Source organism: Oncorhynchus nerka, linkage group LG6, assembly GCF_034236695.1.
Source record: "Oncorhynchus nerka isolate Pitt River linkage group LG6, Oner_Uvic_2.0, whole genome shotgun sequence".
NCBI classification, from domain to species: Eukaryota; Metazoa; Chordata; class Actinopteri; order Salmoniformes; family Salmonidae; genus Oncorhynchus; species Oncorhynchus nerka.
This window is the reverse complement of record NC_088401.1, coordinates 39004340-39018835: the sequence shown is the minus strand read 5'-3', so window position 1 is coordinate 39018835 and position 14496 is coordinate 39004340. Positions and strand designations below refer to the sequence as shown.

At 40.6% G+C, this 14496-nt stretch overlaps 1 protein-coding gene across 1 annotated transcript in view; it reads right to left on the bottom strand.

The window, feature by feature from the left end:
- The window catches only part of LOC115130436 (cadherin-10-like), a 50075-nt gene extending 39903 nt beyond the window's left edge, over window positions 1-10172 (bottom strand). Inside the window, exons 1-2 of the mRNA XM_029661584.2 lie at window positions 9985-10172; window positions 1446-1798 (exon numbers count right to left, since the gene is read on the bottom strand). Of these exons, the coding sequence (XP_029517444.1) occupies window positions 1446-1661 (216 nt within the window). The 5' untranslated portion in view covers window positions 1662-1798; window positions 9985-10172. The remainder of the gene's footprint in view (window positions 1-1445; window positions 1799-9984) is intronic.
- Window positions 10173-14496: the final 4324 nt, after the last annotated feature.

Below are 14496 nucleotides of genomic sequence, written 5' to 3'. Positions count from 1 at the left end.
AAGTTATTTAATACAAAATTATATTACAATTTAGACATTGTTGGTAGGTCCCCCCTCCTTGTGGGGGCTGAGGGGGTTTCCGCTACACCAGTAGAGAGGAGGAAGATACTGTAGCTGTATGTGGGTTTAGGGAGAGGGTTGGTGGATGGGGGACTTGATTGGATGTGAAATAAATAAACCCTCCCACAGTGCACTGAAATATGGCTTGGTCCTGGGCCTTTAAGTGCCTGTCCATCAGCCCTGGCTTTTCACCACATTTTCATCACAGACACCAACTCCAGAGTGAAGCTGATGGAATTAGAGGTCGTGATCACTATTCGCTTCCCAAGTAAAGCCAGCATGTGGGCTTTGTTTTTTCACCAACTTTATTCATTGAGACCTCTTCTGACAGTTTAATTGTGAATGATTTTGGACACTGAGTGAGTCAAGAGCCAGTACATGTTATTGTTGTCACGCAAAGAAACTTCCCAGTGTGCCAGCCAAAGATCCTCGGAGTCAGGAAGAAAGCCAAAATTATGTGAAGTGAAATTTCATTGGCCTGACTTGATTGATTCGTTATTTTTCTCTCCATTACCCACTTTCCCTTCTTCCCTCTTCTCTCCATCATTGTCTTCTTGTTGTTTCCCTGTCTCCAACCCGTCAGGATGATGCTATCTGCCAAACTGGTAGTCATATCCTCATACTCCACCCTGTACTGTGACACTTGTTTACTCCTGAGGATGAGGCAGGTGATGAAAGCCAGCTTCCTCTGAGAAAATTGGCTGTCGACAGTCACCTCGTTCCCCTCCCTCAGGATGATAACTGTAACGTTGTCTCTAACACTGCGACTAGCAGTCTCTGTGTTAGCACTAACACTGGTGGCTTGACACGTCACTCCTTTGATCTAAAGTGGGGGGGTTATAGCTCTGAGAAATATTTCCTCTTTTATGCGTTCTTATCTGGTCCCTGACTGGCTAACACAAGCCTCTGTCAGTTGAAGAGCTGTGTCATCATGACAGTGGAGGCTCTCAGGCCCTTGGCGATGTGAGGGACTGAGTCAGTTATTTTGTCTAGCCGTTATGTCTGCCTCATGACTTGATTTGGTTAAGTTGTCTGTCAAATATATGAACAACTATTCCTCCTCCATGTGTCATGTTAAATCGCTAATTTGAGTGACGATTCCTAATTTTTTTACTCATTTATAACCAACTTGGTTGTTTTTGAATTGTTGCGTGAATGCGGGAAGATGGCTGGAATTAGTTGCCTGTTGCTAGGATATAGATGCCAATTCCCTTCACCTAGGATCATTGGCCTAACATATTTATGGATACATTTTCTGAAACTATTGAAAGTTATGTCAAGTACAACAGGAACAGTCCTTTTGACTGAGTGTACTTTGACATAATCGACCACCTCAAGGCAGCATACAAAGAATGTCCCATAAAAATGGTGCACAAAACCCTTACCTTGCCAACATACTGGTTGTCATTCCCTGTGTACTCCTCCAGAAGAAAGAATTGATTCCACATCCATCCTCGTTTGTAACGCTGGAGTATCCTTCCATCATCCTTCTCCTGCGATGTTCCCAAGAGATTCACAGTATTTCCAGGTGCCACAGGCAGGGCATTGATTGGCTGCAGGATGGAGAGCATCAGTAGACCCAGGAAGTGATTGGTTATCATGGTATCCAATCACACGGGGAAATAGTTCTGTATGACTAATGAGTTATGGTAATGGGCTTCTGGTAGGATGCACGCTGGAATGAAATGTAACCAAATCAGGCATTGTAGTCTTCTTCCCTTTGATCCCGTATTGATCCCTGTGAAGAAGAAGAACATGGATAAATTAGATAGATAACACAAGCAGGATATTGACTTGAGGCAGTCATATTGGGTTTCAATATCCCCCCAATGGTCATATTGTCTGATTGTGTCTAATACAGATGTAGGATCTTAATTTGATCACCAATTGCAGGATAACTTCTGCATGAAATAAAACATGTGTAGTGCATTTGAGGTTTTATAAAGACTTCTGAAGTTTGTAATTTCCAATTTGAAATGACAGACTTCCAAACATGTACATTAATTATAATCCACATAATAATTCACATTCGTTGTTGCAGGATAATTTTCCTGCTCTAGCAAACTGGCTCATATTAAGATATTTTATCTGTATCAAGAGATAATTGGTTTCAAAGCTCTTTAGTGTTGCCAGTGTTGTACATTGCTACTGTTTAATCTTCCTAGAGAAAAAAACAGGCAACATAAACATGTCACCCCCCCACCCCTTGGGTCAATTGAGATTGCATGTGACTAACACATTTTTGTTAATTACTATAGCTCCCGCCTTGGCCCAATCAGTGTAATTTTTTAAATGCCAGATCTCTATAGCAAGCCTCATCATTCACCCAAACTTCGTCAAAATCGGGCCAGTGCCATCTGAAATATTGCGTGTGACTAATGTACGAACGGACAGACAGATGGAGACAGATCCTCAGTTCCCTGCCCAATTTCATTGTGGGGGACAATTATGAATTATATGGAATTAGAAACTTCCTTAAATGCATTCATTAATTATCTTGGGCTATATAAAATCCATTTTGCATTTGTCCAGCATTACGAAATTTAAGTTCAGCTAAAGGCAATGCTCCCGCATTGGCAGAGACTGCTTTCAAGGTAAACACTGCATATGTTGGCCCAATCAGAAATTACCTTTAAATGTCTATAGTGCAATCTGTAATGCTTCAGCGATACAGATTGAATAGAGCTTTTAGTAAAGGAATTATAGCTCCAAATGGCATCTCAAAGAGTCATACATTTTACCTAGGATTAGCTTAAACTAGCTTAAACTTGCTGGTAGCCAAACTTGTAGCAGATTTGATCAATTTGATTTGTAGATTTGATTGGTACTAGAGTAATACAGTCCGGTAAATAATGCATTCCAGAATAATATTTACCTGCAAGGCGTCCAGGTCAAATTATTTGCCATAAACTGTCACGCCCTGATCTGTTCCACCTGTCCTGTGCTTATCTCCACCTCCTCCAGGTGTCGCCCATCTTCCCCACTTATCCTCTGGGTATTTATACCTGTGTTTTCTGTCTGTCTGGGCCAGTTCGTCTTTTTTGTTCAAGTCAACCAGCAATTGTCTCTGTTCCTATTTTTCCACAGTCTCCCTTTTCACAAAGTCTGCACTTGGGTCTTACCTTGATTCCTGATATAAACATAAGTACCAATGCTTGGTAAATAGTGCATAAACAATTGTAAAGGATGAATTACAAGAGTAATTTGTTTTTGGTTACAGTCAAGGATATGTTTTGTATTATTCTACAAAGGCCTACTGCAACACGTTGCCTAGCCTATTTTAATTCCCCTTACAATAAAACATTAAAATGTAATACATTGATCGATTGTTTTTGCAGATTTGATTAGTAATAGAGTAGTAGTAAGTAATACAGTTTAGTAACAGCTATTTTCTGTTTTCATCATTAGTTTTATTTTGCTAGCCAGTTGTGAAATGAAACAATAGGTATTGACAAAGTGAATTATAATACCGCCAGGCTAGAATGAAATTGAAGGAAGTTAGCTAGCTTGCTAGCTACTTAGCTAGCTAGCTAGCTAACTCAACCACAGTTTTCCTAGCCTGGTTCAAGTTCAACTTAAGCTAGCCATCTTCCTGTTAATTGATACATGGTGACTGACCACTGACAAAGCTATATCTACTGGGCTTGCTGGCAGCCAAACCTTGGCTTCTAAATGTAGCCATTGTATTATTGACTCCATGACACGCGCTATGTAGACAGTGGGTTGTTTAGCAACAAAACCGATGAATGTGCAACCGTGTAGCAAAGAGGCTGGGTTGGCTTAGAATCAAAGGATTGTTGACAACATGTAAACTATATTTCCTCTCCAAATCTTTATTGAAATAATAAATCCATTTGCACAATGAGCACTTGTTTTCTTTCAAGCACATTGTTAATTTTAGCCATACTGTATAATCATAGACGTGACAAGTGTCAAAACAAGAAAGACATGGTATCATAACAAGAGACAATGAGCCACCTGCGAATCCCCACATGGCAGCTTCTTGTCATTTTTGTTAGCTGTCTGGCCACCCAGAATCATGAAAAATACAGACCTCTGCCCCCTCGACGCGCACACATCGTCTTTGTGACGTTGTCAGCTAACCAGTCTGTAGTGCCTAGATGAAGCAGAATCCCCACCAGGGCCAGCCTTGATAGGTAATTTGCGGATGCATGCATAATTTATGGACTTTGGAAAGTTAATCCTAATAAATCTTGTCCTCCTTTTATAAAAAGAGCCCATTTAGTGTGAAGCTGGTGGAAAGGCCATAGTACCAGCGCCATCCTGAGAAGCATTCATTGTGTAACTCACAAGGGGCCTTGAACAAGCAAGGACTATATTTGATCATGTCTCTGCTTTTGTTCAACAATCAATAAAAAAATGAACAAACAAAGGACCTTGTTTGTAGCCAAATTAGTAAGGTTCCACTGATGAAATTGAAGCACCGCCACATGTAAATGCATGTTATCCCATGAATGCAAATCAAATAATTCAGCTAATGAGATCTCAAAATAAAACATTATTCATTCCGTGACTCTCAAACAGGCAGGTTATGGCTTATATCCAAATGTTAAAAGGTTAGGACAGCAAGAGAGAGAGACAGTTGTGATTGGGAATACTGGTATGGTCTCAGCTGTCATCCAAGGTCAAGCCTTCAAAACATAAAGTGTAACAAAACCATTAAAGTTCATTTTCAGTCAGCAAGAACTCGGTCTAGCAGTTTCCCAGATGTTTAACCTTGTTAAAGTACAAGAACATAAAACAATCACACATTTAATAAAAATGTGCAACTACATGAGGACAAAGTAATCATTTTCACAAAACATACAGTACGCTTAACAACATGTACTGTATGAACAAAGAAAATGTGATATCAACTGTAGGTGTCGCTCTCCCTACCACCAGATAGAAGATACAGAATGAAACCACGCTGATTGGGGGAAGTCGTGGGGTGCCAGTAAGCCAAAAGCTGATGATGATGTGCTGTTATCACTTCACTACGTGCCCAGGCTTTGCCATGAGTATGACAGGCGGCATGGCAGGCGCAGAACCCCGGAAATCGGGAAACATTGGCTGGCAATTAATTTGGTCTGATTCCTGTGATTGCATTTTCTAATTATCATTCAAGGCTGTCCTTGAGTTTTAATAGCATTCTGGATATTAATCTTTGATGCACCATGTCTATTAAGCATTAGGCCAGTGTGTCTTTTTAAAATTCCTCCACACCCTGAGCAGAGCGTACTGACTCGATTTCTTGACCAGATGCTATAACTCCTCTCACTGAATCATCTTGATTTGATTAGTCAATTAAATGCCTACAGTATATTAAAATTTTTGTTTATGATTATATTAGGTGGTAGGAAGCTTGAGAGGCTTGGCATGCAAACAGACAGAGATGCATGAAACAACAAATCATTAAATATGCTCTTAAAAGTTAAGTCTTTGAGTAGAGCATTTGGCAATTCATGGTTGACCATTCTGCCAAAAGCTAGTGGAATAAACACTATTTCTATGAAGGCTTATATGGTTATCAACCATTTATCTGTCCTTTGAATATAACTTTTAAGAACACACACAGTGTTGAATAAATTGGGAGTGTTTAGACTCCTAACAGAAACGGTCAGTGGAATTGCTCTCGCCCTTTATACTGTAGGAGTATTCTGGGTGCATTTCTCTTGAGATTCAAAACCTATCTGCAACAGCAGCCTTAATATGGAATAAATAACCACCCTGAGACCAGCTAAGACCATTCCATTTAGCAATACACTGCCGATTACTCCCTAAGCATCCCTTATAATGGAGTGTTTATATATATATATATATATATATATATATATATATATATATATATATATATATATAATATATATAAATATACACACAGTGGGGAGAACAAGTATTTGATACACTGCCGATGTTGCAGGTTTTCCTACTTACAAAGCATGTAGAGGTATGTAATTTTTTATCATAGGTACACTTCAACTGTGAGAGACTGAATCTAAAAAAATCCAGAAAATCACATTGTATGATTTTTAAGTAATTAATTGGCATTTTATTGCATGACATAAGTATTTGATCACCTACCAACCAGTAAAAATTCCGGCTCTCACAGACCTGTTAGTTTTTCTTTAAGAAGCCCTCCTGTGTTCCACTCCACCTGTATTAACTGCACCTGTTTGAACTCGTTACCTGTATAAAAGACACCTGTCCACAACCTCAAACAAACAGACTCCAACCTCTCCACAATGGCCAAGACCAGAGAGCTGTGGAAGGACATCAGGGATAAAAATCCTGCAGCGCACGCAAGGTCCCCATGCTCAAGCCAGCGCATGTCCAGGCCCGTCTGAAGTTTGCCAATGACCATCTGGATGATCCAGAGGAGGAATGGGAGAAGATCATGTGGTCTGATGAGACAAAAATATAGCTTTTTGGTCTATACTCCACTCGCCGTGTTTGGAGGAAGAAGAAGGATGAGTACAACCCCAAGAACACCATCCCAACCGTGAGGCATGGAGGTGGAAACATCATTCTTTGGGGATGCTTTTCTGCAAAGGGGACAGGACGACTGCACCTTATTGAGGGGAGGATGGATGGGGCCATGTATTGCGAGATCTTGGCCAACAACCTCCTTCCCTCAGTAAGAGCATTGACGATGGGCCGTGGCTGGGTCTTCCAGCATGACAACGACCCAAAACACTCAGCCAGGGTAACTAAGGAGTGGCTCCGTAAGAAGCATCTCAAGGTCCTGGAGTGGCCTAGCCAGTCTCCAGACCAGAACCCAATAGAAAATCTTTGGAGGGAGCTGAAAGTCCGTATTGCCCAGCGACAGCCCCGAAACCTGAAGGATCTGGAGAAGGTCTGTATGGATTAGTGGGTCAAAATCCCTGCTGCAGTGTGTGCAAACCTGGTCAAGAACTACAGGAATCGTATGATCTCTGTATTTGCAAACAAAGGTTCCTTTACCAAATATTAAGTTCTGCTTTTCTGATGTATCAAATACTTATGTCATGCATTAAAATGCTAATTAATTACTTAAAAATCATACAATGTGATTTTCTGGATTTTTGTTTTAGATTCCGTCTCTCACAGTTGAAGTGTACCTATATGATAGAAATTACAGACCTCTACATGCTTTGTAAGTAGGAAAACCTGCAAAATCGGCAGTGTATCAAATACTTGTTCTCCCGACTGTATATATAGGCCACTGATGCCCACATACTCTTCTACAATAATCAAACTTCAGTCACACACACAAATCTTACTCTGCAATCAGCAAACTTTTACAGACAACCAGTGGTCCACGTCCCACAGTTTGAGAATGTCTTATTTATGTTACATTCTACCAAAATATGACCAAATACATCATGGGCTATATTTGGTTCATGTGATGTCCCTGTGGATAGACCTATCTTAACAAGACGGAGCGATGGTTTGAATACGTATTTGCCAAAAACAATTTGTGGTTCTTCTTTTAACAAAACTGTGCAATGAGGTCAAGGACTATAAATGCCTGTTTTGTGATTGACAGACTGAGTGGCTTTAGCTACTGATTGCACACTGACAGACTACACAATTGACAGACCACCACAGAGCCTAAGTGCTACTACAGTAGGGGTGGTGATGCAGCTGTGAAAAAGCGGCAGACCTGAAAACGTGTCCACTTGGTGGAGCCCTAGACCTTTCCAACATCGCAAGCATCCTGGCTGCCTGCTGCAGTCTCTGGCAAGGCTTGACAACTCTTTACAGAACCTGCTGCAATTTTGAAATGCAGTTTTGAAATGCTGTCTTCACTTTGTACCTTGAAAACTGGTTCAAAAGGAGGTCGAACTATACAATGTGTGAGGCCATGAACAGACAAAATCCTTCCTATTGCATAAATTGTCACTTAGAGTTAGTGGTGTGATTTTGATGCACTAAAACTGAACGGAAAGCTTACAATTTCATTCACAATTTATTTTGCTGTCCATGTCAGTTCATTGAGTATATTTTGTATTATGTGTTTTAGATGAGCCCCACTACACAAAATTAACTTTGTTGCCTGATCCAAGCATTTTATAACAATGACAACCCTTCTGATCAGCATGTGATTTTTTTTTCAGATTTTCCTATATATATCCAACATGTTCATTTAGAGTTCCGTCTGTCATGTTTCAATTTGAGCCTGTTGAAAGCTTTGGTTGAGTATTTGGGAGAGAGAGAGAGAGAGAGAGAGAGAGAACCATGCAGTGTCTGTGTGGGAGGGATGCAGGGTTTTGCTATTATTCATTCGAACGCTGAAAGGCCAGTACATATCTGACAATAATAATTCTTGAAAATATTAGTGGTTAATTTGTGTTAAACAATAATGGCATTACCCAAATGACCCAGTACAAACTGCACCCTTATAAATCACATGTGACTACAAGGCAGTCTCTACCAAGCCCCATAGCACACAACAGCAGATAGGGAGAGGAAGAAAGATGAGAGAGAGAAAGAGACAGAGGGATGCAGAGATGGAGAGAAAGATAGAGACAGAGGGGATGGAGAGAGAGAGAGGGACAGAGAGATTAGTTCCGTGCTGTCGGGTATATAGAACATAACATCCTAACATACTCATTGCCCCTCTTATTGCAGTGCTCAAAACCCCACAATGAACTTTTTCACCCTTCCATGCATCTGAGCTGAGATAGGAGCAGTAGTGCAGTGCCTCACCATCAAACCTGCTCACCACACTTAACTACATGTAAGGTTTTGCCATTGCTACCACACACACACAAATCACTCGTGTAGCTGACATAAAAGTCTGAATATGATTTAGCTTATTGGAAGCATGTGAGGCCGGTCATAAAACATTTAATCAGAGTGATACACTGGAGGAATCTGTAAATCTGTCCTATGAGCTTCCACAGTACTAGTCCTATTTTGTTTAGGAAGTCTCTAAATTTACAGGTAACTGCCGAAAATAATGAAACTTGAGTAAATGAGGAATACGTATAATTCAAAGTATATTGAAGTAGGTGCTTTCACACATGTGTGGTTCCAGAGTTAATTAAGTAATTAACATCCCATCATGCTTAGGGTCATGTATAAAATGTCCCAGTTGCCCATTGTTTTGGCTACCATGGTTAGAAAAAGAGATCTCAATAGGTGTCTCAAAGGAGCATGGGGGTTTAAAGTGTGTGTGTGTATGTGCGCACGCACACGTCAGTCAGTCACCAGAGCTCAACCCAATTAAACACTTATGGGAGATTCTGGACAGTGTTTTCCATCAACAAAACACCAAATGATTATTGTGGAAGAATGTTGTCGCACACCTCCAATAGATTTCCAGAAACTTCTAGAATCTATGGCAAAGCGAGAAGCATTGAAGCTGTTCTGGTGGCTTGTGGTGGCCCAACGCCCTATTAAGACACGTTGCGTTGGTGTTTCTTTTATTTTGGCAGTTACCTGTATGTAGCTGCTGCCCTTCAACATCCGTAATTCCACTGTACGAGCACTGTGCCAGTCCTAGTTTGTTTTTATAAAAAGTCTCTGCATTCATGAGCACTGTGTTCATCCTATTTTGTTTAAGAAAGTATCTGAATGCATTTACAGATTTTGAAAGGAAATGTAAAACCTGTAGTGTATTTGAGGTTTAAAAAATGCATGTAAAGTAATTTCCACTTTGTAATTTTCACTTTGAAATGTCAGGCTTGATTTTCTGTTCCAAAAAAATGTATCAACCCATGTATGAACCCCTACAAAAATTTCCATTAATCATAATCCAAATAATAATTCACATTTCCTGTCAAATTAATATCCTACGTGTAGCTACTACAGGCACTTTTTATTTTGAAGTTTCCTAAGACTGCAGAGATGGATATGAGAGATTTGATATAACACCAGAGATTTGATATCAAAAATCGTACAAAACAGAGAATAGAAAACAAAAAAACAGAACCTTACCTTTGTTATTCACAGCTAGTAGTATTGTCCATCTGTGTTTCTGAGTGTCATGGTACTGTCTCCCCACTCCTCGCGTAGCAGTGCTTAGCGGTGGCACTTATTCTATCTCCTCTTGGCTGCACTTACATCCAAGACTGAACAGTACTGCGAGCGCTAGTGTGTGTGTCAGTGTTTGTGTGAGCCTACTGCCTGCTTCCTCTGTCTCTCTCTATGCTCTTCTCCCTCTCCCTCTCTTGCTCCACCTCCTGCCTCACATTTGATCTTCTTCCCCCACCCTCTTTCTATCCTCTCTCTTCCTGCCTCTCTCTCTTTTTTCTCTTTCCCTCTCTACTTCTCTTTGTCCATCTATCGCTCTCTCTCTCTCTCTGACTCTCCCTCCCTCAGCCTCTTTCTCTCTCGCTGCACCACTTCTCGCTGTGTATGTCAGGGAGGCTGAAGCAAAGGGGACTCTGCTTTTGATTGGCTGCCATTCTCAAGTTTGAGATGAAGAAAGAGAGGGCAAGGGAGAGAAAAAAAAAGAGAAAGAAATGAAAAGGAAGCAGAGGGGAAAAGGATAAGGGAGAAAAGAGAGCGCCCTTACTCACAGTGAGAAGCAGCAGTTGACTAAAGCAGCAGTGGAATTGAGGATGGGGGAGTTAAAGTTTATGCCTTTCGAGGGGGTCCACTATTGAATCACACATTCATACATGGCAACACAGATAGACAAAACATTTATCAAAAGGAAGTTTGTTTTGAACTGTCTGTCCTATATCTTAGTGATATAAGAAAGAAACTAAACTACCTTCAGATGAGGCTTGTGGGCATCCTAGAGAAAAACAGCCAACACATACTTGGTCAGTCTCACTTTTCGATGGAGGGGTCATATTAGTGTATAGCCAAAAAGGTTCAGACGCTAAAGAGGTTTTCGTGAGAAGACAGATTTGTGCAACATTCCACCGCAGATGTGGAAGGCCGTCATCAGCGGATGCGGTAGATTGAGACGCAGCCCATGCAACAAAAAAAACATAACTCTCGCTTTAACAAACAGCATTTGATGGGGACTTTTCATTATAGTAATTAGATATCTGCTCAGGTGAGGACATCGAGCTTCACTCCGTTGATCTACATGTGTGAGTGGGATCTTTGGAGTAGCGGACACTTTTTGGTAACATGACATCCTCGCCGGTCACACTCCCATTCACAAGGGGACAATAGCAAAGATTTAATTTTTTGTATTTTTTATTTGGTGAAAACAAGGTAGATTTGCCTTCCCTTGCTACTGGTAACGAGCAGCTTGGCTAAAAACATAGCTAGTTAGCTAGCCTTTTTAGCCTCCATGTGAAATAATCAGATTTATAATGAAAAATCTATGCTGTGGCAAATATTCTTATTCTTTGCAGGTGTAAACTAAAATATTATCCCAATTTGATATGCTGCTTGTATATTTAAGGTAGGACTCCTGGAAGGCACAGAATTTACTCCATGTGACTGCAGGGAGAAAAGCAGCTCTGTAGCGAGGAGCCACCCGAGTCTAACCTAGGTTGTCCTGATCAGTCCAGCTCCTCTGTGATGTTTGATGTCTCAAGCTATCAGCCATATCTAATATCCTTTCAATGACAGTGGAATGAAGGAGAGAAAGGCCATAACTTGTGAATCACCCTCTCAGGGGGGGGGGTTCTCCAACTACATCTCCATTGCTCTCTCGTCTGCCTGGGTGACTTGGCCAACCGGACTGCAGTGAAATTGAGCGCGTGCGCTCAGGCAGTTAGTCCAGGCAGCACTCCATCATGTCTTTTCATTATGTGCTTCATCTTGGATGCATATCAATATAGCTCTTCCACAATTCCCTGCCTTTTGAAAGTGATATAGCATTTTAATTCAGTTGAGGGAAATGGAGAGAGTTAATATATCACAGGGGTGTTTGATTCTGAGTACAGAGAAAAAGAGAGTAAGAGAGAATGAGCGAGAATGTGTGAGAGAGAGAGAGAGAGAGAGAGAGAGAGAGAGAGAGAGAGAGAGAGAGAGAGAGAGAGAGAGAGCGTGATAAAGCATCAAATGCCAATACACATACGTGTACCCTGAGCTGATAAACAATGTGATGGAGTACCTTTGAAATGCATGGTATGCCACTCAGGGTCTGCAATCTCAATGAATAATTTAAGGTAAGCAGCAGCTGTACCACTAGCCACCCTCATCCCACCGCAAGTTTTATCTCCCACTATCAGTGTGAATAGATGATTAACTCAAAGTCCCAAATTGCACCCTATTCCCTACATAGTATACTACTTTTTACCAAGGCCCATAGGGGGAATTTAAGACGCAGTCAAATTCTTACTGCAACAAATAAATAAATTAAAAAGCAAACAAGCTAAACTAATTAACACAGGCACAGGCACTGATGTACCCTTTCTCTGATGTGAAGCCAAGTTCACATCCTTCATAATTTACAGTGTAGTTGTGTTGTTTATGCGGCCATGAGAGAGAGATAGTGTACGTGTGTACCATGACTGTGTGTGTATGCGTGTGGATGTGTGCACACGTGTGTGTGTGCATGCATGTGTTTGTCTATGTGTGGGTGTATGGGTGGGTGCCACCATGCCCCTGTGTCCTACACTAACAAGCCAGGGTAAAAACCAGGCTATTTTCTACATATGTGCATATCATTGTTTTTAATCTACTTGTTATTTACACCCCTGGGAGGTTACTTATGTTGTTATTATCGAGCCCAAACAACACAGTGCAATCAGAGAAAAACAGCCAAATTGTGTGTCTGACTCAGGTTTACACCATTTACAGCATGACTATGTGTGCCAAAACTCTCTCACACAGACCTTCACCGAATCATGCCCTAGCTCCCCCCGAGGTGCAAGACTTATACGTAACTCTTAAGTACGTTGCTGGTTAGCTTAGTAAAAGTACACCGCTGAAAATTTGTTGCATTAAAAAAATGCATATTCCAGGGGCAAAGAAACAATTTTCTCCCAGTAAGAGCGTTTCAAGGATGCTATCCTAATTGTCTGCCTTGCATACCAAATGGCACCCTATTCCCTATATAGTGCACTACTTTTGCCCACACAAGTTAAGCTTTCAGCGAAATCCTATATGGTAGTCTGGTCCCACACTGTATGAGTTTTAGCCAACTGTTCTATAATTTTCATGCTATTTATGTTTGTCATGGTATGACAATGAACAAACATTGACAGGTTGTTGGCTTAAGCACAAACAGACTGAACCACTAAGCTAATCCTATGGGGCATTATGTATTACATATTCAAATATTGTAGAGAGTTGTCTCTTTTCCTATTTTCATTATGCTTATTTCAACTTGCTTTGGTATGGACTTTTATACTGACCTATAACAATGTATTTATACCAAAAATGTAAGCAACTCATTGCCATGTCACCATGTTATGTCACCAGGACACAGATATTTTCACCCAATTGATAGGAAGGAAAATGTGATTATAGTAATTAGTACACTGTAAACCCCAAAATCCATCCAGTAAAGTGAACTCAGTCAGTAAAAAGTCATTATTTCTTAAAATGCTTATGTGGTACTGACTCAAAGCAAAATGAGAAGTCAGATCAACTCTATTTTCAATATCTATTTTTGTTTGAAGTCAGGATAACCAATTATAACTTTTTCCAAGCATGCTCTACTGCAGGTATATTTTGGGGATAAAAAAAATATATATATCTATGTTTTTGCGAAAGTATTCGGCCCCCTTGAACTTTGCGACCTTTTGCCACATTTCAGGCTTCAAACATAAAGATATAAAACTGTATTTTTTTGTGAAGAATCAACAACAAGCGGGACACAATCATGAAGTGGAACGACATTTATTGGATATTTCAAACTTTTTAACAAAAAAAAAACTGAAAAATTGGGCGTGCAAAATTATTCAGCCCCTTTACTTTCAGTGCAGCAAACTCTCTCCAGAAGTTCAGTGAGGATCTCTGAATGATCCAATGTTGACCTAAATGACTAATGATGATAAATACAATCCACCTGTGTGTAATCAAGTCTCCGTATAAATGCACCTGCACTGTGATAGTCTCAGAGGTCCGTTAAAAGCGCAGAGAGCATCATGAAGAACAAGGAACACACCAGGCAGGTCCGAGATACTGTTGTGAAGAAGTTTAAAGCCGGATTTGGATACAAAAAGATTTCCCAAGCTTTAAACATTCCAAGGAGCACTGTGCAAGCGATAATATTGAAATGGAAGGAGTATCAGACCACTGCAAATCTACCAAGACCTGGCCGTCCCTCTAAACTTTCAGCTCATACAAGGAGAAGACTGATCAGAGATGCAGCCAAGAGGCCCATGATCACTCTGCAGAGATCTACAGCTGAGGTGGGAGACTCTGTCCATAGGACAACAATCAGTCGTATATTGCACAAATCTGGCCTTTATGGAAGAGTGGCAAGAAGAAAGCCATTTCTTAAAGATATCCATAAAAAGTGTTGTTTAAAGTTTGCCACAAGCCACCTGGGAGACACACCAAACATGTGGAAGAAGGTGCTCTGGTCAG